The sequence below is a fragment of the Etheostoma cragini genome, chromosome 16 (assembly GCF_013103735.1).
Source record: "Etheostoma cragini isolate CJK2018 chromosome 16, CSU_Ecrag_1.0, whole genome shotgun sequence".
Taxonomy (NCBI): Eukaryota; Metazoa; Chordata; class Actinopteri; order Perciformes; family Percidae; genus Etheostoma; species Etheostoma cragini.
In genome coordinates, this window is record NC_048422.1 from 13,311,914 (window position 1) to 13,337,116 (window position 25,203).

At 40.3% G+C, this 25,203-nt stretch overlaps 3 protein-coding genes across 9 annotated transcripts in view; 1 reads left to right on the forward strand and 2 right to left on the reverse strand.

Moving 5' to 3' along the window:
• Positions 1-1,045: 1,045 nt before the first annotated feature.
• Positions 1,046-7,709, reverse strand: LOC117959410 (protein phosphatase PTC7 homolog). The gene is made up of 6 exons (XM_034896545.1): positions 7,125-7,709; positions 5,802-5,981; positions 4,717-4,915; positions 3,175-3,298; positions 2,935-3,064; positions 1,046-2,705 (listed from the first exon to the last, which is right to left on the reverse strand). Exons 1-6 carry the CDS (start codon positions 7,324-7,326, stop codon positions 2,647-2,649), a joined length of 894 nt encoding a protein of 297 aa, XP_034752436.1. The 5' UTR covers positions 7,327-7,709; the 3' UTR covers positions 1,046-2,646.
• A 515-nt stretch (positions 7,710-8,224) lies between these two features.
• Positions 8,225-11,155, forward strand: LOC117959408 (calcium-binding protein P-like). 4 transcript variants are annotated; one of them, XM_034896538.1, is made up of 3 exons: positions 8,225-8,456; positions 9,022-9,605; positions 9,660-11,155. In XM_034896538.1, the coding sequence occupies exons 2-3, from the start codon at positions 9,026-9,028 to the stop codon at positions 10,481-10,483; spliced, it is 1,404 nt and encodes a 467-aa protein (XP_034752429.1). In that variant the 5' UTR covers positions 8,225-8,456; positions 9,022-9,025; the 3' UTR covers positions 10,484-11,155. The 4 variants fall into 4 exon arrangements, with proteins under 4 accessions (XP_034752429.1, XP_034752430.1, XP_034752431.1 ...); XM_034896539.1 differs by having other exon boundaries at positions 9,022-9,503; positions 9,675-11,155; XM_034896540.1 differs by having other exon boundaries at positions 9,022-9,419; positions 9,672-11,155.
• Positions 11,156-17,175: 6,020 nt separating this feature from the next.
• Positions 17,176-25,203, reverse strand: part of LOC117959411 (calsenilin-like) — a 13,307-nt gene continuing 5,279 nt past the window's right edge. Inside the window, exons 4-12 of one of the 4 annotated variants that reach the window (XM_034896546.1) lie at positions 23,076-23,078; positions 22,229-22,231; positions 21,927-22,051; positions 19,625-19,694; positions 18,846-18,916; positions 18,615-18,722; positions 18,404-18,508; positions 18,054-18,116; positions 17,186-17,953 (exon numbers count right to left, since the gene is read on the reverse strand). In XM_034896546.1, coding sequence (XP_034752437.1) covers positions 17,906-17,953; positions 18,054-18,116; positions 18,404-18,508; positions 18,615-18,722; positions 18,846-18,916; positions 19,625-19,694; positions 21,927-22,051; positions 22,229-22,231; positions 23,076-23,078 — 596 coding nt within the window. In that variant the 3' untranslated portion in view covers positions 17,186-17,905. Of the gene's footprint in view, positions 17,954-18,053; positions 18,117-18,403; positions 18,509-18,614; positions 18,723-18,845; positions 18,917-19,624; positions 19,695-21,926; positions 22,052-22,228; positions 22,232-23,075; positions 23,079-23,545; positions 24,060-25,203 lie in introns of those variants that run through there. The other 3 variants (XM_034896549.1, XM_034896547.1, XM_034896548.1) reach the window with 3 other exon arrangements.

Genomic DNA, 25,203 nt, shown 5'->3' on the forward strand with positions numbered 1-25,203 from the left:
AGGCCTCACAGAACAGTGCCCTAATAATGTGTTTTGTATGGCTTTCCTTCTTTGGTTTCATAAATCTGTCTTAAACTGTGTTACAACCGGTCACACATAACTTAAACCAAGAATATAATACAGCTTTTGCTTTGATAGGACAATTTTAGGCATAGAAAGGACATTTCCACTAACACCTCTGGCCATCAAACAAGATTCAGAGCACAAGCAATTTACAGTATTGCCGTATGATATTTGTAACAACAAAGTGTTGTGTATGACATGCACAAAGACAGTCTTTGGTGCACCTGCTTTAAACTGTAGAGACATTGTCCAAACCAATTGGGTGAGCCGTGTAACAAAATGACAGACTATCAATGAGTAGAACAGTATTATCAATGTATTTGATTAAAGGTCCCATGGCATGAAAAAATTCAATTTGAGTTTTTTTTAACATTAATATGAGTTCCCCCAGCCTGCCTATGGTCCCCCAGTGGCTAGAAATGGTGATAGGTATAAACCTGGTCCTGGGTATATTGCTTTGCCCATCCAGAGAATTTGGCCCACCCATGAGAGGGAGAGACATCAGGGCTTTCAAACGAGCAAAGTGGCAGTTGGTCAGGAACTGCCACTTTGAGAACCCCCAGCCTCCACCTTGCCCCTCCTTCTTTCCTCCTGAAAAGCTGCAGACTCAGAAATGGCACATACTAAGTAAAGGTCATTGTGGGACTGGCTCTAGTGGCTGTAATTCTGCACCAAGGCTGAATTTTGGGAAAGAGACTTCAGATATAGTATTAGGGCACCACTAAGGTCTATATAAAAACATCCAAAGAGCACCATGTCATGGGACCTTTAATGTAATTTGATGCAGCACAAACGTTTACACACACTCGTTACAATCATGGAGACTATGTTCATACAAATCATGTCAAGTCATATACAGACATAAAAAGAGAAGCAGCAGACAAATGTAAAGGGAAATAAGAAACTGAGAAATCAAAACAAATCACACACAGTTAAGATTGTTAAACCATCCATCACAAATATTTCATGTCGGCAGCCACTCCAAATTCTTACTTTTAAAACTAAAGAACGTTAAAAAATATATAAATCTTTTCCTTTAAACTCATTCCTGACCTATCATTGAATTGTACACATTCCCAGATGCTAGCTTTAGCTTTTTGAGATAAATAATTAACATTAAAAACACAACACATTCTAATAATCACTTCTCACATGCATACCACACTCGCACGTTTTTAACATCCGTTCCACCACACAACTGTTGCAGCGATCAATCTCAGCAAAGATCTTGTTCGTTTCAGCGAGTGGAAGTGTGGGATTGATTAAGCTCACTTCATGATTAACATCTATTCAAGAAAATATATTTATGACTGCATGTGTACACCATCTAGTCTGGTTATTACCAGACCAAGCCGAGCTCAATAGGTTTGAGATTGAGCTTTGGACTGGGGAGTCTACTCTGTATTTTCTCTGCACAAGAGGTGTGACCAACAGGCATAGTTCAAATGACTGTACGCAATCGGATAGTCCTTAAACCAATCAGACCAACGATCCGGGTGACGTAAAAGAGCCAGCGGCATCAACGGGTTGCTGCGCTTCGGTGGCCGCTATGTTGAATGTAAACAAGAAGCTGCTTGGTCGCTTCTCTATCGCCAGTTTGTGATTGGTTCCTGCAAAATTGTGAAATGAAGCAGGAGAATTACATGTGCAGGTTTCCAGACCAAGCTGCAGGGTGAAATCAAATCGCCGGGAGAGTGGGCGGGGTTTACCCAGTCTATACACCATCAACAATAGTAACAAAATAGCTCTTTGCTCCAAGAACCAATGCAAAGACAACAGAAAGGCCCAAACAAAGCCCTAAAAACACAAATTTATTTACAACTTATTGGGATGTGCGCACCAACAGATCCTCCAGCCAAGTGACAAAAACAGATTCACCTTCAGATGTAAGCTCTAACAATCATTATGGTTTCCCCTTTACATGTTTCTTTGATATGAGCAATTACTTGTCAGCTCTTCAATCATTTAAAGTCCCAAACCCAATTCTTAAATCCCAACATCAGCTTCCTCAGTCCATCTATATGCTTTGTTCGATCACATTTACAATAAGGAACAGACTAATAACTGGAACAACAGAGACAGCTAGCTGGGTTCAACAGTCAACTCTATCACCACTCTCCCAAGAATCCAAAATCTTGGAATACTTCACTTATGATATCACATTTTGTACACAAGGGCTACCAGGTTTTAAAGCCCTCAATCAATCCAAACTGTTTGACTGAAGGCTCTGAACTGTCTCTCAGTCACCTCCTCTATTAAAAAAAGTGTTGCTGCCACACAATGAGACACGGGACACTGAAAGGCATCCCTCAGCCTGTCGTACTCAACTCCTTCTCCATCATGCTCAACATGACAATGTCCTAGCTATCTGCTTCCCACTCAACCGTTTTCAACACACAAAAAAACAGAGAAAGAAAACATGGACACGGGTGGAAATCTCGCAGCGAGGAGTGTGTCATGTTGGTGGGCCCCCAGTGTTAGCCCAAAGGATGCAGTGCATTTTTGGGAAGGCTGCAGGTGGAAGACTCAGGCAGATGGGGAAGGAAAGATCAGCCCCAGAGAGAGAGCGAGAGAGAGAGACTTTTAGTCTGCATATTCAGCCACAATGGACAGCAGCACCGTGATATCATCTGGCTTCCCTCCTGCAGAAATAGACACAAAAGTGTGAGGAACTGGGCTTACACTTATCAGTTTAGGGCTAAAGGTGTGAATAATGCCAGAAAATAACCTTAAACTAAATGTATATTTTATGTTAAAAAATGGTAAACAGTATGTTATTTTAAAGTACTTTAAAAACTATAGACTCTAGTGTGTGTGTGTGTGTAACATGTATCATTTGAAGCATGGTGTTTTACAGACCAGTGTACTTACCCCTTACATTCAGGCCATTGTCACACGCAAACTGTGCAAAAGGGGACATATAATTGGGGTCGTAGGCAAGGTTGTGAGCTTGCCTTGCAATACTCTGTGCAGTCTGCAGGATGCTGTCATAGTTGGTAGTCTGAAATGATCGAAAGTGAACAGCATTACATTTAAAAGACAAAAAATAATCTGCACCCATGTTTACATACAACTGGCTGCAGTATGTGTGCAGCTTCGATAAAGCAACACCTTGAGTTTTTTGAGCTCCTGAAGAATCATGTAGTCTGGCATGTTGTCAAAAAGGCCGTCTGTTGCCGTCAAGATGATGTCACCAAGTTGCACATCGAAGGAGGAGCTGTCAGCTGCTTCAGGACTAGAGGAAACAGACACAGGCATGGAAAGATCAGTCACAAGTGTAACAGGAGTAGCGGCACCTGAGCTGCTGTCAATAGGAATTTAGCAGGTCAGAAGTCACTCTGCCAAATCTTGGCAGTGGACGCGGCCCGGGTGTTTAATCCGACGGCTGACTCGGAAACAGCCTGCCCTGTGTGTCCTTGCTGATGTCCTGTTGCTTGCTGCCGTCATACCGAGACTTAAGTTTATTTGCTTTGTCTTGAAGGGTTTTATTTTTTTAAAAAGGGGCACACCACAGAGCCATAAATGTAGATTAAAAAAGGAATGTTTACTTGATGAACTGCTTAATCTTAAACTTTATTTCACATCAGAAGAACAAACTTAAAACAGTGGGGGAGGAAAAAAAAAAAAAAAAAACAGGACCTTGAGATTGCTCTAAATGGATTACAGAAAGGTTTTTTCCCTGGTTAATAAGGTTGCCATTGTCAGAATCAAGTTGTGACATCTATCTGGGTAACCTGGCAAGCCTGTATGCATGCTTGTGCGTCGTACTACTTAGTGCTATTTAGTTACAGGCACTAAAAACACTAAATGTTTGAAAGGTATCATCTTTAAAGAATTATTTGACATCCTTTCTGTTTTTCCACTTCAATTATGTGCATCTGTTCTCCATCACTTGCAGATAAGTGTAGTATTTTAATGAGTTGTGATGATACTATAGATGATGCTGTGTTTACCTTTAAAATCACTTAAATGTAAAGCAAAACAACAAATTATGAACAGGATATGAGAGGATATCCATGAAGGCGAAAAGATGATCAAGGCAGCGTAGCCCAGTTTTAGCCAGGAGCGTGACACCGAAGCAGGGCTTGTTTATTTTGCAAACACGGTCTGGAAGTCCCTTTTGCAACTAGGTTAGCTGCCAACATGAGAAGATGTGGCAGATTTAACTAATCCAATTCAGGGCTGCGACTAACTGATCTGATTATTTTCAGAGGTGATTAATGTGTGAATTACTTTCTTGATGAATTGATTGGTTGTTGGATCCAGAACATGGTGAAATCAGTGTTTTCCAAAGCCCAAAATGATGTCCTCAAATGCTGTGTATGGTCCACAACTCAAAGCTATTCCATTTACTGTCATAGAGGAGTGAAGAAACTAGAAAATGTCCAAGAAGGTGGAATCAGAAAAATCTTTAGTCTACCAAAGACAATTGTGATTGGTTTAAAGAAATGCCAATAAAACAGAATACGTTGTTCTCCTATCCCAGAATGCTATGTGGACTAGCCAGACCCCCCACATGCTGTGCTTTGGTACGCGAGACTAAGCATGTTGTAAAGCTACAAGTTCCGCCTCTACAGCAAATCTTTTTTTTTATTTCTCTTTAAATTGTATTCACACCACTTGCAAAGATGTATCTAACACTGAGCTACTAACCTGTCGCTGAGCACCACCCCTTCAGCTCCAGGGGGAGCGATTGACAGCTGGAAGGGCGTGTTAAAATAGTGCTGTTGCTCGTCTGAGCGATGGACCACCTCTCCTCCCCGAACCACCAGGAAACCCGAGTCACCGAGGTTACACGTGTGTAGCCGGTGACTCCGTCGGTCCAGAACCACAATACAGGCTGTGCTGCTCCCTAAAAAAGAGGAGAGCAAGGCAGAAATAAGGGAACGGATAGAGTAAAATTTGACAACATATATTTTTAAGTTTGGATAGACAGTCAGAAAATAATAAGCACCGGCTGAGTTCGTTTTCCTAGAGGGGTAGAATGATGTTAAGTCAATACAATACCTTCCTCATAAATGTCATGGTTCCATAGAGGGTGGTTGAGATTATTATGCAACTTGCAAATGTAAAAGGGAGAAAACATACAAGGGTCATGGACCGTGCCTGTCCCAGAACCCCTGTGAGTGCAGCTTTAGGTGCCAACAGTACGAGTATCCTGGAGCAGAGATGGTCAGACATTAAAACATATTCCTAAAATAAAACTAAGTCATTTCACAGACATTGTGATAAGGGGGGGAGGAAGTTAACATTCAGTGTACATGCTGACTGTAATTCTGGGATACAGAGTCTCAGAAGAAATGTGACCTTGGTCACATGTGCACGGTTTTAAAAACAGTTCCAACCCTCCTGCAGTGTCAGTTACAGATGTCTTCTTGACCTTTTTGGAACTTTGGTATGAGACTAAATGTTTACCCCGAGTAAAAGGGAAAACCATTTGGTTCCACAAGGTCACTGAGTCTCAAATTCTAAGGCCGTGTTCAGACAGAGAAACAGCAACCTGGTGATTTTCCGCAGGCTTGTCTTGCAATTTAAATGGAGATACATCCTGGCATGACTTAATAGTAATATGTTATGCATCTCACTAAGGAAGCAGTTATAGCCTGACTCATCTATCAGCCATGCATTCCTTAGTAAAGTATATGGCTGTAAGTCTGGTCACACTGGATGCAGGACTCGCCCCAACACTGTCTGTGTGTACTGCAATCTGTGCGTTTTTGGCATCTGTGTGTACTCACCTAGCAGGGGAACTTTATTCTGTAGAAGCTCATAGTAGCCAGAGGTCAGGATACCCACTGGACTACTGGGAGTAAAGCGCCCCTCCTTCACCAGTCGCTCACAGGTTCTCATTAATGTGGTGGAGAACTGAGACGGGTCGACACCATAGTCACGCCAACCACCAACGCCATCTGCAACACCTGATGGACCAAAGGGGGAAACAATTTGAATCTAATTGTTGTTATTTGGTGATCACCCATCCGCATACAAATGCATCAGATTAGTTGATTAATCAATTAGTCACTCGACAATAAGATACAGTAATAAAAAAGCAACTATTTTGATAATTATTTGATAAATTTGTATGGCAATGTAAAGGAATTAAACGTTGTCTGGTTCTAGCTTGGCAAAAAAAAAAAAATATTTACGACTTTATGCTTAGCTCTTTATAGTTACAAAGTAATCTACATTTACCAGGATATTGGATGTCTTAACTGGACACCTTATTTTAAAACCGCAACTGTACAATATGGTATGTGAAAACAGCAACTTCAGTTTTATTTTCTCTTTGTGTTGTCGGTGGAAGTAGACAAAAAATAAGAAACCAAAATTACGCACAAAAACCACTCTGGGAATCCCTGTAATTTCCCGTTGCACCAGCATCAGTGTAACATTGCACATCGCACATTGCCTGAAAACTATAAAGTACAGCGGGCACGTGTTGACAAAGCTAAGTAGTTAGTGTAGTATTTCGCAGTTTACCCTCATGTCAGCAGGGCGGTGAGGACAAAGCAACATTCAGCTAAGCTAATGGCAAAGCTAGCAACGCTAATAGCAACATGGCTGCCTCCATGCTCAACCATTCTGACCTTTGCAAGACATTGTGGTGTAACGTCTGAGACGTCGTAATAAGAGTTTTTTTAGCCCTGTGCTCCTTTAAGGAAGCTTATCTATGCATCCTAATTTGATGTATTGAATATCTTGCATTACCACTGTGTATTCGTCAGTTGGAGCTCATCTAGGTGAAAGGTCACCTGGAGTTTCACCTAAAAACAATACCGGCTAACGGCATATAACAGCTTAAAATGTCATGATTGAAACGGCATCGATCTTATATAAACATTTGTCCGGGTTCAAATAAGGTTAACACGACCAAGATAACTGAGACAAGGGGAAATAATGTATGGCTCTGTCTTTGGAGGGGGTGGTGACTGTTGTGTTTTCATCAGAGGGATCGGTGCACGTGCAGGCTAGCCTAAACTGAAGGTCACCTGAACACAGAGGGTAGCTATCTAACATGCATCTGCAAGCCAATTACAGTGCCTTTATGCCAGATAGCTTACCCAAAACATCGGCGTTCTTGTTCCGCGCAATGAAGCAGGCGTCATCTCCGTAGCACATCCCTTTCTTCAGGATCCCTTTGCGAAAGTCTTTACCGAAGCCATAACTGGCGGTGATCAGGCTGTAGTCCCGACCGTCCGTCTGAGAGAGTCCGCCCAGGACAGCCCTGGCTACCAGTCTGCCATAAGACAGTACGGATAACATCCCCTAGCAAGCAACTACCCCGTCTTGTCTTGAGCACGCACACGCTGTCTCCCCCCGACCGTCTACCTGCCTGCTAGCCTTTCTTCTGATCAATCCCCGGCTGCCTGTCTTTATCCGTCCATTCGCTCCTGACTGGCCCGCTCCCGAGGTATAGCTAGTAACGTAGCCCCAGCTAACTCGGCTAAAACGCCACCGCGCGCTCGGACTAATTAACGGTCAGTTTATGTCTGAAGTGTACATTTAATAAACGAAGTTCCTCCGCTGGGCTCTCTCCTTCCCGACATATTTCCACTGTGTGCTGTGCACCGGTCCAGACAGTTCTCCTAATACAGCCATAGTCCGGACAGAAAGCTGCGAGTACATACGGGTGTTTCCACTTTGACGTCACGGCTCACTGACATCATCCAATGACAGAGCAGCCCGCAGTTCCTGTTCTCTATCACTCTGCTCTCGGTAAGTCGGCCAACCAAAGGCGTACGCCGGTGTGATAAATGGTGCGGACCCACTTAACTGCGCAGGCTTCGGGTGTGTACTTGTTCCAACAGTTCTAACTGGACGTAACTGGACGTAACGGACGACCGTTGGGCCAATTCCCTATGCCGAGGATTCATCGGCACCATTTTTATCCGATTAACTAAAATGCACTCCAGAAAACTCACTGCAAACTCAATTTAAATTGATCAAAGTAATGAATTGTTATATAATACAGCTTACGGTGGGCTGAGGTCAGAAACCTATGCAGTAGCCTATACGTCAGAGCTAAGTTAAGCTAGCTAGTTCAAGTTGGTGTCAATGCATTGACTTCTTAAAGTAATGTAAAATATAGTGAGATAAAATATAATATACATATCTTTGTATGTATATATTTATTTATTTGTGTTTTTTTGCTTCATGGTGACCATGTACGTCACAGCCATAGACAGTTAATAAAAGGGTCACAGCAAACTGGTCCCACCTCTATTCTAGGCTACAGGGTACTTGCTGCGCTTCGAAACGAGCGTACCCCAGCTAGAAAGAATCTATCCACCCCGAGCCATAACGTAACCGACAGAGGGAGAGAAGACAACGACAACAACAAGACATTATCGCCGAATTATCATCTAAGAACACAGATACAACATCCGTTCACGGTAATAAATAGTTATAACGTTATAACGTTACTCAATGATGTTGTTATAGTCTTAATGGGTAGGCTCGACGAAAGATCAGAGCGGCACACATTAACCTGATGGAGCGTTAGACAGTGGAATCTATTCAAACGAGTGCGCAGGATGATAATGGTGTAATTATTATTATTATTATATTATTATTACTCATTAATTACAAAATGAAATGGTCATCGTTTACTCATAATGGTTATGGTACCGTTATATCATTTAATTTATTTAGGCCTATTCCTTTGGTGATAGTAGGCTTAGCCTAGGCCTACTCTGTCTTTGAAATTTAGCTAATTAACTAGCTGCAAATATCTTTTTAGATTTAATAAGACTGTTTCTTGTTATATGGCATAGCTATAAGAATACAAATGGTTAAATAAAACATTGTTGCTCATGTTGCTTATTGTTAAATGAAAAGGTAGCACTAGGACATTTTTTCAAGTCCTTCTTAAGGTCAGGGAAAGCAATTATGTTAGGTTGTATAGCCTAATGCTTGATTGTTTTTCATGATCATTCCCTTGCACACTTTTCTCTTTAGGGCCATGATGAGGAAGTTGTGTGAGGTGGCTCTTGTGTCCCTTCTTATTGGCTTTCTGCTGAACACTGAATCAACATGGGCTAAAAAAGGCACCAACAGCGGCAAGAAAACATCATCTTCTACCAACAAGGGTGGGACACAATCAAAACCATCCTCTCAGCCAACATACCCCCGACAGCCACAGAGTCCCAATCGAAACCCCAATCCTTATCCTCCTGGTGGAAGTTACCCAGGAGCAGGCAACACTAATCCAGGAGGAATTCCCAGACAAAATCCACCAAGTTATCCAGGAGCTGGTAGTAACCCCAACCAGTATCCTGGTAGAGCCAATCCTGGAGGTTATCCAAACCAGAACCCAGCAGGTGGATATCCACCTGCAGGAGGCTACCCAGCAGCAGGTGGGTATCCCAACCAATATCCAGGCAGAGCTGGCAACCCACCTAACCAGTACCCAGCAGCAGGAGGCTACCCAGCAGCAGGTGGCTATCCCAACCAATATCCAGGCAGAGCTGGCAACCCACCTAACCAGTACCCTGCTGCAGGAGGCTACCCAGCAGCAGGAGGCTACCCAGCAGCAGGTGGCTACCCCAACCAATATCCAGGCAGAGCTAGCAACCCAGGAGGATATCCCAACCAGAACCCAGCTGCAGGAGGCTACCCAGCTGCAGGAGGCTACCCAGTCAGAGGAGGAAATACAGGACAGGGTTGGGGTCAGCCTGGTGCCTATCCAGGGGGTTACCCTGGTGGGGGAGTTGGTGGTTATCCTGGTGGGGGGGCTGGTGGTTACCCCAACTGGAACCCAAATAATAAGATCCTTAGTCCCCGCTATGGTGGAGGAGGATATGGTGGCGGCCCAGGGATGGGAGGGTCTCCATTCTCTCGTTCTGTCCAGGGTATGGGTTACCAGCCCAAGTCTTCAGGTTTTGCCAAAAAAGCCATGTTGGCAGCAGGCGTTGGTGCTGTGGCTGGAATGGCCGTTGGATACGGACTAGGGCGCTTCCCTCGACCACACTTTAATTTCCGCAACCCTGAAGAAGAGCAATACTACAACAACTACATGTACCGCCGTTATGGCACCCAATCTACAGATGAAAAAGACTATGGCCGTGATTACGTCTACAAGCCTCCGCCACGAGCTGAGACTTATGACAAGTTCATGGAACGCTGTATGAATAGGACTGACCTCCTTAAAGACCAGGGGAGCAGCTCTTCCGCAAGTCAGGGTGGAGGTGATAATGATGACACCGTCGGCATAGAGGAGATTGGATACCCAGCCCTAATTGAGCAATTGAAGTCCCGGCGCTGTGTTGAGCAGTACATGGTCTACTCTGAGAGTTTTCTGAAGGAACGAAAAGCTGAACAACAACGCCAGCCACGTGGCAGCAGCCCTCCGAGCTATGGGGTGATTCAACTGTTCACCTCCCTCCTCATGCTACTGTCCAGCATGCTCCTTCTCCAGTGAGATTAATTAGTTTTCCTTTTGCCCTGCTCCAAATGGATTTCTGCTCCCTCCATTATAACTGCACGGCAATAAACTGCTTATGTATTATAATCTCTATAGCAAGCTTTCTTGGTCATATTTAGTCAATCTATTGCGGCAAAAAACTACTAAAAGGTAACAAAATGCAGATGTGTATTAATTAACTATAGTAATCAATTTTAAGAAGAAGCAGCCATTTTAAAACTTGACACATCATCAGTTGTGTATTGTACAAGCTGCACTGTTTTTCTTTCCAGAATATATTTAGCACTTTTATACTCTTGTACTCTATTACTGAACACTGAATGCATAGAAGATTAAGATTACTTAAAGTTCAGTTTTTATGACAATTTAGTGTGACAGTATGTCTATTACTTTGTGAAATAGGAATGTTACATTGGTAAAAGAAGCCCACATTGGCTTTCGCCGCTCTAGCCGCTGGCCACTCCCCCTGCAAGAGTGTGCACAGCGCAGGACCAGACATAGAGAGGGTCTTTGGCAGCTAAAATGTGAAATACACCTCAGACCCACAAAAATGTGCAAAGTTGCACTACTTTGGACTGTCTTTGACTTTGAATAAACAAAACGACAATTCCTGAAGTCAAGGACGTTTCTGAATCCCACACAAGCAAATCCCAACCAGCTACAGACAACCAGTGGCAGACGCCACAGGCAGAACGGTTACAGCCTTTGACTCTATTCCTGCTATTTCATTAAGTTGCTGTGAGCTGGCAGAACACAATGTAATGTTGGAGATTATTCACAGCGCACTGTGTAATGCGAGAAAATCTCAGATCTGAACCGAGTACAACCATTAGTTTTGGGTTGGGTTAATTAAGTCTACTTCTAACTTTCAACACTAATAGAGCTCAACAGTCCCACCCACAGCGGGTTCAAAATTTAAAAATACAATGTAATTTCTCCATTGACATCTGGAGTATAAGCCATGAAATCGTAACCGTCGATGGTAAACTTAAAAGCAGCTACCACATGACTAAATGGTTGTATATGCTCAAATAGATGCCAAAAGTTCATGGGGCATCAAACTTGTTTTGAGATATTTATTATTTTTGATGTATTGGATAAGTACTTCATTACCCACAATCCTGAAATATCCTACAGTGATGCCTCTGATTGGTGGAACTCATGCTGGTGAGGAGGAGGAGCTGCCAGCACCCGATCTGGGAGCATGCACAATATGAGAATCTGGTTTTAAGAGGATTCACAACACTGCACGAATCACCATCTGGATTTTTCCAGATGTCAATAGGAGAAATAAATGGGAAATTTACTTCTGGAACCCAAGGTCTCACATAGAAATTCTGCGATATGTTGCTATTTTTTACCTTTTTTCCTACTTCAAATTTTTTCCCAATTTCAAGTCTGTCCCCAAAACAAAACTTTGTCAACATGTGTTTTATCTAAAAGGATACATTTCTCAGTTTGTTCATCTCACTTCAGTTTTATTGCTGCAAAATGGCATTGTCAAGCAGGCAAACTGACCAACACATAATGAAAGATCGATACTTGGCGCTTGTGTGTCAATACAGTATGGCTATGGAAAATATCGCGATACTATTCTGTACAGCCCCAACACACACACACACATGGTCCGGTTCTTTTGGTTGATTAACGCAGATATTTGCGGATTAGCTCTCATAACGGGCCAGTTGGGTAATACAGTAGTACAATCTCTTCGTCTGATGTAGACGTAGCCTACACTGTAAGTCAGTAGTAGGCTATACAGTGGAATTGCATATTAAGTGGTTTGGGGTCCTTCTGTAAGTAATTTTGGGGTACAATTTGGTTTTAAAGAATTCTACAAGCAGCAATACCACAGGCCAAGCAATTGGCCCGTTCCAAACAGGCGCATTTTCAACAGGCTGTGTGCTAGTATTTACATGAACATTCCTAACTTCATTACATCATTCATCATTCATCCTTTTCATCTGGACAAATCAATAGACCTATTCTTCCCTGCATATGTATTCTTTTATCAAGGGAACATTTTGTTTTTTATCAAATATAAAAGAATGTTTAAGCCAGAGTTTAGCTAATTTTGAAAAAAGTTGAGAAACTTTTAAAGGGGAGATTTCCAGATCGTCAGTGCAAAGTGTTCACTTCCAAATGATAATTTATTGCTTTTTTTAAGGACCACTTACAAAGGCATCAACAAGAAAGGAAAATATGTTATAAATACAAAAGGAGAAATAAATGCCTTCAGTTCTAGAATGTGATTTGCTGGGGATTTGCTCAACATGATAATCTGTGGAACTGTGGTGATGATCGGCTCTAAATTGTTGTGGATTGGCTAAGAAGAGACCATTAAATTGTCATAAAATGAGGCATGTACACATTTTGATACAAACCCTTGCCGCTATTGACATTTGCATATTAAGTCAAACTTCCCTTATTAGCACCAAATTGGTAAATTTCCCTTTGGCCAAATGGTTTGCTATCCCACAATAAACAGTTAAACACTTGTATGACAGAAATCAAAATACGACCGGAGGTGTCCTCAAAGTAAGGACAGCTCTACTCCTTCTCAGGTACCTGATACTAACACTTTGTCCATAGCCTGTAAAATCCTGCATTGCATGTAATAGCCTGTGTCCTTTGATGTGCGGCAAATGTCGTGTTTAGTGTTGTAGTGGTGTTGCTATCCGCCTGCAGCTGTTGAGAACAATAAGTGTATTTGTTGACAACAGCGCCTGATGCTTTGAATCTGTGCCGTGCTACATGTAGTTTGGTGAAAGCTGGGATTTGATTGAGGTTTTGAACAGATAAAGTTCCACGACAATTCAAGACTCAAATCCTAAATTCCGGCATCCCAGAACTAATTCTAAGCTTTATATCTGTATCTTAACCTTACTCATCACACATTAGTATCTTCATGTCGTATCTGCCATCAGTCTGACAAGATTAACACTACAACTGAAAGTAATGGCAATTGCTTAAAACTGCATGAAAACTGTGGAAGTCACAGATTTGGTCCTTTTGTATGTGAATACTGCTGTATGTTCCCAGGAATACTGTTAATCTTCCAGACATTCAGGCTTGAGCCAGTACATCTTGCAGAGCATCATCCTCTTTATCACATGAATCTTCCCGTAGCACAGTCAGATATTCATAGGTCAAGTGTTGGCGGCTCTGTAAATACCTCTGTTTGTGTTTCACAAACTCTAGCCTCACAGTGTTTGTTTCCAGGAATCTAAGTTTTGCTCTCCTTTGTCTCACACTGGATTTGTAAGATTGTGTATAGTGAAGTTTATCTTTACATTATTTCTTTGTTTCTTATTTATCTCATCTCTTTGCCTCTGGGTCTCGTAAAGCACTTTGTAACTGTGTTTTGAAAATTGCTACATGAGTTAAGTTTGCAAGGGAGTTTCAACCAAGTAAATGTGCAGTTTAAATATAAGCTGTCCCTTTTTGTTTTACCCTGCTATTTTAAATTGAGTACTGACACACACAAACACACACACACACACACACACTTTCTTCACATTTCACTTTTATTCTTTTAATCTCCCAGTTCGTTTTTATACTGCACCCACGATTTTTCCTCTTCATTTTTGTTGATTCTTGCAAAATGTTTCCAATCTATTTCAAATAAAAAATTGACATTTTCATACTATCTAGGCTGTTGAATATCTGTAAAGTGCACTTATTTCCCTTTAGGTTTAGATATTCTGTAACTGTCTTTGAGCTCATATTGGGAGTACAGTCATGTATGTTAATCTTCTGGTTTGACTTGCAGTTGTAAATGCTTTGGGTTACTATGGTTTAATATGATTTGGCATGGATGTTTATGTGCTAAATAAAATAAGTAAAGCAATGAGGGTTTATTTGCCTAAATGACATCATCTCATAAACACTGTCACATATTCTTGTTCACAATCCTTTTTAAATTAAGTGAATATTTAAATAACATCCAAATATAGAAAAAAAAGACAATGAAAGAAAAACAGACTAATCATGTTTCCTAATCTGTATAGTTATTTGCAGTCCAACTCTCAGCCACCATTGTTTTCACTAAGTGTAAGTGTAAGTGTAACTGTGTATCTGCAGTTTCTGACAGAACATTTCTGAATCACATCACTCTTCTTCAGACTTAAGACTATATGTTTTAAGTAAAGCTGTGTATTCAACGGTGATGCATTTGGAACATTTTATTGAATAAATAAAACTCAAAAATGTAGCTGCAACAATTAGTCACCAGACCGAGAAAAGTTTAATAAATGTATTTTCAAATGGGAGAATTTTCAAATTTATTGTAGACCAAATTATAAATCAATAGATTATATATTTTTTAAAACTTTATTGTGAACACCTTCTCATTTGCAACAACGACCTGTCACATTCACACAGTTACACATTCATTCCTGGAAGCTGCCCAGTACAACCACAGTCTGATCTGCTGGCCACTTAGCAGCTCCCCACCCTGATTGGTTTTCCTGTTTGAAAGCTTGCTTCTCTACCCACTAGGTCACTATTGCCCCACTATCACCACGGCCCCATCAAAAAAATACTCTGCAGAAATAATTGTTAGTTTCAACCCTATAGTCAAAACATGTTTATATTCCCCAAAGGAAGCTCGCATGTAGTCACTCATATTGATTGACAGCCCTTAGTTCCTTATTGATTGTTTTGATTGCCCAAAAGTAGTAGTAAGTATATTGAGTCAGTAATCATACTGGAATCAGCCTGTAAATTGTGTATGCTTTTAATGTACAATGAATAATAAATAAATAAAACCCATTAGGTCCATTTACCCTGCACTCATATACATTTAGTAATGTTACCATAATTGCCACCATCCTATATTAAACAATAAGGAACACAAATTATATTTTGTTCAAGTTAGCTTTTATTTTATTTGATGATTCACTAGCCTACTGATCAGATGTGTCAAATGTCTCTTATCCAGGCTGCTATAAGGAAAGACACCACGTGTCCAAGCGTGAGAAAGATGTTAGTCATGGGAGCGGGGGCAGCTGCTGAAACAAAGCCTCTCCAGAGAGACTGGTTGTTAAATCTTTGGCCTTCGTTGTGGTAAAGCCGTTGATCTTGCTCAGAAGAGGCTGCCTTATGGCCGTGATGATTCCCAGATCCATGCTTTAGCCTACCAAAGAAGCCCAGCCCATACCCGGTGCCTGTGCCTCCCAGCATCCCTGCTGCTGCTGCTCCCGCCCACTTCAGGCCCTGCTTGGGGAGGCCTCGGCCTTGGGAGGGCGGCGCTCTGTCGCCATCACTTTTTCCTGGACCCTTGAAGCCACGCTTACTGTATGCAAGTGGGCACAGAGCTGCCGTAAGTAACAGCCAAACCCACAATGAGAGAAGCTTCTGCTGGCCAGTCATACTTACTGGAGATGTGTACCCTGCAAAAACACACCTTCATACATAAAAAAAATAAAAAAAATCAGTGGCAGGTGAAGGCAGAGGGTGAATAACCTAAGCCTGATGAAAGTAAAATGTTATGGCTCTACGTGTATTTTTACATGGCATGTGTATTCTTTTATTTGAGAGACATTAAAAGAGGGGTTTATACAATCTGTTGGCTGTCTTCCAAACCAGCATAAAAGCTATTGATTGAGCTCAATGCCCATCCAAGGTCACATGCTAACCAGCACTAACACAACAGACTCCCAGAACTATCCACATGCTCTGTCAACACTGGGATAAGCTGGCCATTTTGTATGTGATGCATAGTTCTCCCTTCCATGATGCGTTTGTGTTTCCTGCCTCTGATAAGCAATGCACATTTCCCTAGGTTGTTACAAAACAAATTAGTGATGTATATTCAAAGGGTGTGTAAACACAATGGTATGGATTATTGCAATGCATCTGGCAGGAGATGATTTATAAATCTTAAATCACACAGGTAAAATGTGCTGATACAATCCATTTTTGCAATTTATATTAGTTAAGAATATTTGTTAAATATTTTATTTTACCTTTCTGAACGGTCACACCGAGAAGTCGTGATGCTGGAGCTGTGGCCCTTAGTCAAACCACAAAATGTACAGTGGAGAAGAGCAGCATATTGGTATAAGTATTATTTCTACACCAACATCCACTCAGAGCCAGCACAGCTCCTCCCCAAAACAAGCCCCGCTTTGCTATTGGTTCAAGATCAATAATACGGTACAGTTTGAATGATTTTGGCTGATGGCAGCATTTAACATATTTACAACACCTAGTTTTCTCCCATGATTTACCAAATACAAAGGCTGGTGCAAAAAGAAACACATTACTGTCTGCATTAGGTTGTTAACGTACTTCTTACTCCTGTGGGTCTTTAGTTGAAGAATGGCCAAAGAAACTAGAAGTATTATACATGTTATTAGTCTCTACTTAACACATTAAGCTTCTCTTGGTCCTGGCCTTGCAAACCTAAATCTTGTATTTTACCCCAAAGAGTAAGTTAACTGTAACTGAAAACTAGCAGACAGTGACAGTTTGAAAATAAATACCAACACTGTGATGGAACAAAAAGTTAGAGAGCCGAAAAGGTCGAGAATAAGAGATGATTGTCAGAGAAACCAGACTGGACTAAATGATACACATAAAAGTTCTGCTTGAAAATTCAGCTTTGTGTCAGAAGATCCTCTTGAAGGCACACTTTGGACAATCATCGATTTGTTCAGTATATGTCTCATACACATTACATTTTTTTATGTTCCATGAAGCATGTTGCATTGAACTCTGTTTTATTGCTGTTTTGTAGCGGCACAGTTGCATAACTTTAAATACAACACTTTGGATGTAATCACTTTCAAGATGTTAACATTTCTCCAGGGGACAGTGAACATATCACTGCTTTTACAAATCGCAGTTTTGTGTGTTGTGTAAAAAGAGAAGATAGTCAATAGTTATCAGTATGTAAAGGTATATATTTACTTCAGTTAGTTTTGGGTCAAGATTGTGAAATGGTATTGGGTTAACACAAAAATTTGAAAAACGTAGAAACATAAATATAATCTTTGCATTAACATATGTAATATAATTAACAAAGTATTCTCATTTGCCAAAGTTTTGAAGTGGTCCACAATAAAAACCCTTGTTTGTGTTCAATGTGGTTTGCATCTGATGCTAGCAAGCAATCATGCTCATCACGTAATGAGTTACTGTATAGCAAGGGTAGCAAGGTTTTTCCTTCAGGTGCATAAACAAAGTTGTCATGCAAAGAAACATTTTTTCTTTAAGCAAATCTGTGAATTCTACACATCTACACACATCATGTCAGCAAAAGTGATGTTTTCTTGCCACTTTGTCTTAAAATATGTAAAATGTGTTGCACAACCCAGTTTCTCCTTTTTAGGATAAATGAAGTAATTTCAAGCCCCAGATGCTTGCAGCTGGAAGCACTATGCAAAATTAGAGATGCTCATCCCTCTACAGAAACTAGATGACATTCTCGAAGAGCTGCATGGAAGCCATTATATTTTCATCCTGTTGAGAAAAGAAAGCAGATGCAAGAGAAAGTATGTACTGTAGTTTTTGCACAAAGCTGCATGAACCACTGTACGGTAAAACTTGTCAGTGAGGTTACCTTTTGGCAGGTTTCTATGAATTCATCAATAGTCACCACTCCATCCCTGTTCCGATCCATTTTCTGAAATGTCAGAAAATGTACAAGGAGAGATTCCATATTTAGTCAAGTATGAAATTATAATAATTTCAGGTACACAGGTTTGTTGGGAAATTACATTAATGATGGGCTTTGGAAAGGGTCATTTTTATGTTAAATTGGATGCTCTTTTTTTTTTTAAAGGAGAGATTGTCTTATCTCCATGAGTGACACCTGCTTGGATCAGTACAATATCTGGATGTATTAATACACAGTATATTTTGATGCCTGAAATTAGGCTGTGTGGTTCAGTGATTGAAGAGATAACAAACCTGGAAGAATTTCTCCACATGCTCATAAGGAGAATCGTCTCGTACACTGGGTAAGGTATACCTGCCCATCATGTCATAAATGGATGTCATTATTGCCATCATTTCCTGCAGGAAACAAAAGAGAGACATACAGTACATCTGCAGCATTGAGGACACTGCAACAGATTTAAGTATGTTTTCTAAAAAAATGAGAATGGTTTGTTGAATGTACCTCTTTAGTAATGTAGCCGTCTTTGTTGATATCATACAAGTTGAATGCCCATCGAAGTTTCTCTGTAACAGAGCCTCTGAGCAACACAGACAATCCTATCACAAAGTCCTGAAAAAGCAATTTTCATTATTAGCTTTCTTTAAACAAAAAATACATTGCACTTACAACTGAAACCTAACCCCTGCCACCCATGATAAATGACCACTAAAATGCAGTCATCTGTGAACTCACCTCAAACCGAATGGAGCCACTTCTGTCCATGTCAAACGCGTTAAACAAGAAATGTGCATATGTGGATGCATCTAAGAACAAAAAATGAACATTCAGGGTTGGATATAAACAGGATTTGGCCTTGTTTAATTACAATATTTATTTAAAGGTGCATTGTATAGAAAGCCTACAAGAAGACTCAGCTCGATTTGGGCCAGTTGTCAATAATATTCAACAAGCTAAGCTGCTTGACTCTGATTGGCTAACAGCTAACCAATGAGAGCCCGGCTATCAGCGTTTTTTACCCAGTGCAACTGGGCAAGCTCATGAATATTAATGAGCTCAGGCAACATGACATCAGACTGTTCAGCTTTTGTAATTGGCCTGGTTTCTCCACTTGTTTCTTTTCAGTGGCTAGAGCTGACAGAGGAGGTCGCAATTCATTTTCGCATACACAACATAACACAAACACATATGGACCTAACATATTTAAAAAAATGCAAGTTAAAACGATTTTGTGTGGCAGGGCACCTTTAATACTGAGAATCATCACTAGCTTTGCTTGTCTTAAAACATTTAACACAGTTTTTTATGTTTTCTTTCAGTGGGCAATATTAAATTTCTCAAGTGAAAATAAATACAAATATTAGTTTTGATTAAGATTAACCACCTCAATTCTCATTGTTCACACATTTTGAAATTAACTTGCTATTCCAAACAGTAGTGAGATTTACAAAGCCGACAATGAGGGCATTATGTATGCTTATGTGCAATCAGTTTGCATTGGTTACATAATATACCTCCTTGAGGGAAGAACTGTGAGTAAATGGTCTTGAATGTTTCCTCATCCACAAGCCCACTTGGACATTCCTATTGAAAGAAAAACATTTACATCATTTAGGTCAGTGCAAACATCATCATAGAGAAATTAGATTGGTTTAAAATTGTGTCCAAATCTATAGTTGACATACTGTAGAGATTACAAGACTGCTTAAAAACAGAATTTTAATGTTAGTGTGTTACTGATATTCTTTTATTGTATCTGGTTGTGCAGACACAGTCCCTGCCTAGAAGGCAAGAAGGTATCCCAAAAACCCAAAACTTTATAAAAGGCTGATACCATCTTCGTTGATTTCCAGGATTTTCAAACAGAACCCCTCGCTCAGAGTGACATGGGTTCCCACAGTAAGCTTATCAATAAGGTTATGAATAATGTGAACTCTAGCAGTAGCTGAGTCACTGTTAGCTGTGCTAAGTTTGGAAATAATGGCACAGAAGATTAGCAATTTACGCCACAAAGTCAGCAACGGACCAGCAACTTCTGTGTTCTGCGAAAAGAAATTTGGAGGGCTGGGAACAGGGACGTTTCTAGGACTTTAGGAGGTTGGGGGCCAGGCCCGCCACCCTGGACCCATTAAAATAAATTGAATTAATTAAAGGGAAACCTAGATGACAATTCAAAACATAAAAACATTATTGTAGACCTATGTTATGCAGTCAGGCTCTCAGGATTTCTGTATCGCTTTCAAATATTTTATTCTCCTGTAGATCAACTTTTATAATTATCTCGGATTAGTCAACAAGGCATCATTTACTCTTCCCTCCTCTTTTCAGAGGAAGTAACCTCTTTAATTGCGTAACTTTAATAATTAAGCTGTGCTTCAGCAAGATTTCTGCTCATATTCAAAACTTTGTGCACATTCAAAATACAACTCATATTTGGTCTCTAATATTTGGAGTAGATGTTATATTTTGAGAAAAATAAAGTTGGAGCTCCATGTTTTTGAGCCTGAACCGTAGACTGTTAACGTCACGTCACCTGAACTTCGAACAAAGTGTTACAATATTAGCAGCTAAACTTTGTGTTGCCTACATTTAAAATTACATTCAGGGCTAGAACTCAAAATATTTTGGGGCTGAAACCCTGGAAAAAGGACCTGGCCACGCTGATGGCCTGGGACGTTATGCTTTTGTTCCTATTCCATTCTTTCCCAATACATTGGTGCTGATTTGTTTTATGTTTTTAATTTATTTGCAATTCTAGAAATATATCAATTTGATAGTATTGAGTATTGCAATTTTCTTTTCCGTCTTTAACAAAAACAAAAGTTCAATATTACACTTCTAGAGACAATATATCATGAGACATTTCCAATAAATAATTGTTTTCCAAGAAGCATGCACATTACATGTCAGTCAGTCAGTCAGTCTGACATTTATTTAATTTGTAGAGGAGTAAATAACATGGATTTTCGTCACTTTCTTTTCCCTGGCCCTAAAAATTATGGTTTGTATCAATGGAGTCTGGTTGTTTTGAATTACGTGGTATAATGGCTTAAGTTCCTGTCTGACGGCAAGGTGAAGTGGTGAAAATATTCAAAGTATAGTGTACACTTAAACTGATGTTTACACTACCTGCCTGAGATGGCTGAGATATCCCACTATTTGCATTTTGCATCAATTGAAGAAGTGTGTCCACCAAGGCCACATCTCACTGATCAACCTATTCACACTCACACATCTGACGTAGTTTCTACAGGAAATACTGCCACAGCAAAGGTATGATTGAGGGGTGAAACAGCACCTTTAGCTAAGTGGTGTGAAGAAAGAGGCTCTATGTCACCAACAAAGGATCAACGATAGAACCTGGAACAAGTGTCTTTGGTACCCATGGCACCCGATGGCTGGGATATTGGGGTCTTGGGGGCTCCCTCTGTGTTCTCCTCCTCGTTGCAATGATTGTAGTTTAAAAATTCGAGAACTTTAAGGAATTCTAAATTGTGTCCATGTGACAAAGTGGGTTTGCTCACCACTTGTCCCATACAGGTCATTAGTTATAGTAAGTAGACACACAGTTATCGTTAGTTTAGTTCCATTTTATTAGGTTACAAGTTTAAACATGGTTTAAAGGTTTCCCTGTGTTGATCCTATTCAATGATTACTCAGATAGATATAGAAGATAATGTCTATAATGTCTATAATTTGCAAAGATTATAATTATTATTTCATTATTATTATTATTTCATCCTCTTAAATCAAAACCACTTTAGAAGTAGTTTGGATGAACAGCTGACTGTGCGGATTTTTTTTATTTTTACATACATTTTTGAAGCCTCTGTAAAGCGACTGAAGCTCCTTCCTGGTGAACTGTGTCTGGGCTTGAAGCTGATCGAGGCCCTCAGGTTGATGGCGCACCATTGAGAGTTCTAAATCGCCGTCACAGCTGTCTGACAGTGGGAAACAGAGAAAACAGGGGTGGGGTGGGAAAGATGGGGGGGGGGAGGACAATGACAATAAGAGAACAAAGACAGAAAAAAACAAAGGAAGGTGAGGAGTGGAAAATACTAGAAAAAAAACAAATAGATGGGAGGCAAAAAGTATCTGATATAACTCAAAATGCTCACCATCTTAACATAAATAAGGAAGGTTTAAGAAGAAAAGGCAAGACAAGGAAATGGGTGGGAAGATTAAAGGGTGTTAGACAAATGAACAGTGTTGGTTAAATTGGATAAAAGAAGAGACCGTGGGGAAGATGTATGGACATTTTTTGATAGCGTTAGTGGGAAAAGATTATGAGTAAAAGGACCTTATAGCTTGGAGAAATTAGGGTGGTTAGAAGAAATAAGCAAATACACTGTACATCAGTTTCTAAAGGAAAAAAATACAGGACAAATTGGCGGAGTCCGAAATAACTCCCTCTTTCCCTCATTCTCTGTTCCCTACATAACACACATTAGGTAACTCTATAGTAAGGAATATATTGATATTTCTGACACTGGTCAAAAATCACTAGTCACAGTAATTTTTGTACCGTCACTGACAGGGGTAGAAGTGTGACATTTTTAGCAAAAGTAGTGTTCTAAACCTACTTTGCTAAGAAGTAGGAGGAATAATTAGAAAAAATTGGGCAAATAGTGGTGTGAAATTAATAGAACTAATAGAAATGAAGGAGCAATTAGAGACACAGCCTTTGACTTGACATATAATCACAGGTGTCAGTAAATTAACATTGATGTATTGAAATATTTGTGCCAGTATGCTCAATATCACACTCAATGCACTGCACCCATAATGATGTTATCATATAAGTCTTGATGTCCAAAACGGAAAACAGGGTTACTACATCAGCCAAAGGTAAAACAGAAAAGGTGAGTTTAATAAAAAAGGAGGTGAAATAAGTTTAGAGAGGCAGCTGCGATGGAATTAAACTTAACAGTAATTTACAGAGGAATACCACTTTGAGTTACTCACCATCTTTAAGAGCAAAAACACAAATGGGGAGTTGGAAAAGACCAGACCAGGAAGAGATGGTGATGAAGAAATGAGAGGGGGAAAAAGAACCGTTAAAATATTTGGCTAAATATCTACAAGTTACCCAAATTTACCAACACAGTGAACACATTATTTGAGGAAAGATTCCCACTTAAAACCAACAACAACAACAACATGCCAACATGTACACTGACAGATTTTACAGTTGCTGCAAATGTTCAGGACCAGTATGAACAATTACAGCAACCTAAAACTCTGAGTGTTGTTTCAAATTGTTTGAAGAAGATGTGAAACTGCCCTTTAATATTCTACAACTGTGCTCATTCATAATTTTAGCATCACCATTGCAGTAAACAAAATAACCAGAACGTTTTAACAAGATTATTGTTCGAATGCTACACAGAACACCAAAGACTGTTTTAACATGCAAATATCTCTTTATTTCTTACCTTCCAGGGACAAGGGCTCCCAAACCCCAAACTGTTTGAGCAAGACAACAAACAGTCCGATAACAACAGCAATGGCAATAACTTCCATGCCATCCAATCCCATTTTTGCCTTGCATTAGATGCCGCCTGTACAAAAGCCCTTTTAAAAAAACTTTAACTTCCTCCTGCCACGTCTTTTTTTGAACGGGTACCAGCAGTTATATTCACTTTAATAAAACCTCTGACTTAAACCACTGACCAGTCAGACAGTAGATTGCCTGCAGAGCATCCTCCTTTAAGTTCAAAGTCCATCATGTGCAAGTAAACATTGAATTCGTAGCGTGTTATTCCCCCAAAATGATCCAAAGCTTTCTCCACACGCATATGACCCATCTCTGTTACTACTCGCTGGCATTTTACCTCCTGGCCAAAATTCATTTTAGGATCTCTCCCACAACTCCATCAAGTCAGGGGCTCCACGCCCCACTCACTCCATCTCCTCTCACTCTGTCCTGAACTGTGTGTGTGTGTGTGTGTGTGCGTGTGCGTGTGTATTTGAGGTTGGTAAGGCGGGGGGTGGGGTGGGGTGGGGTGGGGGGCTTGTTACTTAAGGAGTCTTCTTTACTAATAGTCTCTGATTGACAGTTCATGCTGTCTTTATTTGCTCAGTCATTTCAAAGATGCAAAGCTGTAAAACCAAGCATTGATCCACATCCGCTGATGGCCGGGCTATGAACAGCACTTAGAATGAAGGAGCTTGCCCTGCCCTGTGTGGCGCTGCTTGTGTCTAGTAGAACGTTCAGCCATGCACACGCTCCATAACTCAGGAGGATTCACTCAAAGCTTAAAAACACTGTGACCGTTATTAAGTGTAGACAAGGTGCTTTGTTTATGGCATAGTAGTTAAGAATAGTAAGGTTAAAGTGAATTACATCTATGCTGCAGAGGCGAGCTACACACCTCGGAGATCAAGTTGTAGCTTGTGTAAAATGCTCCACATGACAAAGTGTACATGCAGAGTTCTTTTGCATTTTTGTTATTTTGACATGAGTGATTCTTGCTAAGGTTATAATGTAAGGGAAGGCAATGAGAGTGAAGAAGAATTTAAGTATACTTCACAGCTGATGACTCTGCACAACATAATGGACTGAGTTAAGTACATAGGGGGGTGGAGGGCAAATCAATTGTTGAGAGGTGAAATATTGGTCTTGGAAGAGGGAGAGAAAACAGACCAGAAATGCTTTTCGATAGCTGAGGACGGTTTATGTAAAAGGACTCATCCTTAATGTGTGACCAACTGGAATGGTGCCACCCCAAAAATTACAAAAACAAATTTGATGCTATGGCTCCAGTGTTACAGTTATGTACCTTTATACATTGTATACTTTTAAGATACCAGAGTGAGATTTCGATATCATATAGTGCAAAGTATTTGCTGTTTTCTTTAGTTAGTTTTCTATTATATATCATATTAGTTCCCTATTGCTTATTCTCTCTGATGAAATCTTGTTTGCCAAAATGCATCAGCATCTGAAATAAAATGGTATACTGAGTCTTGCATTGGACATATTTGACCTTCCAAAATGATGTGCTTAGTTTTGCCGTATATGATTCAGCAGTGTATAAACTGTGAGATCAGAAGTGATGGATAGCACAGCTGATAAAGAGGTGCTTATATA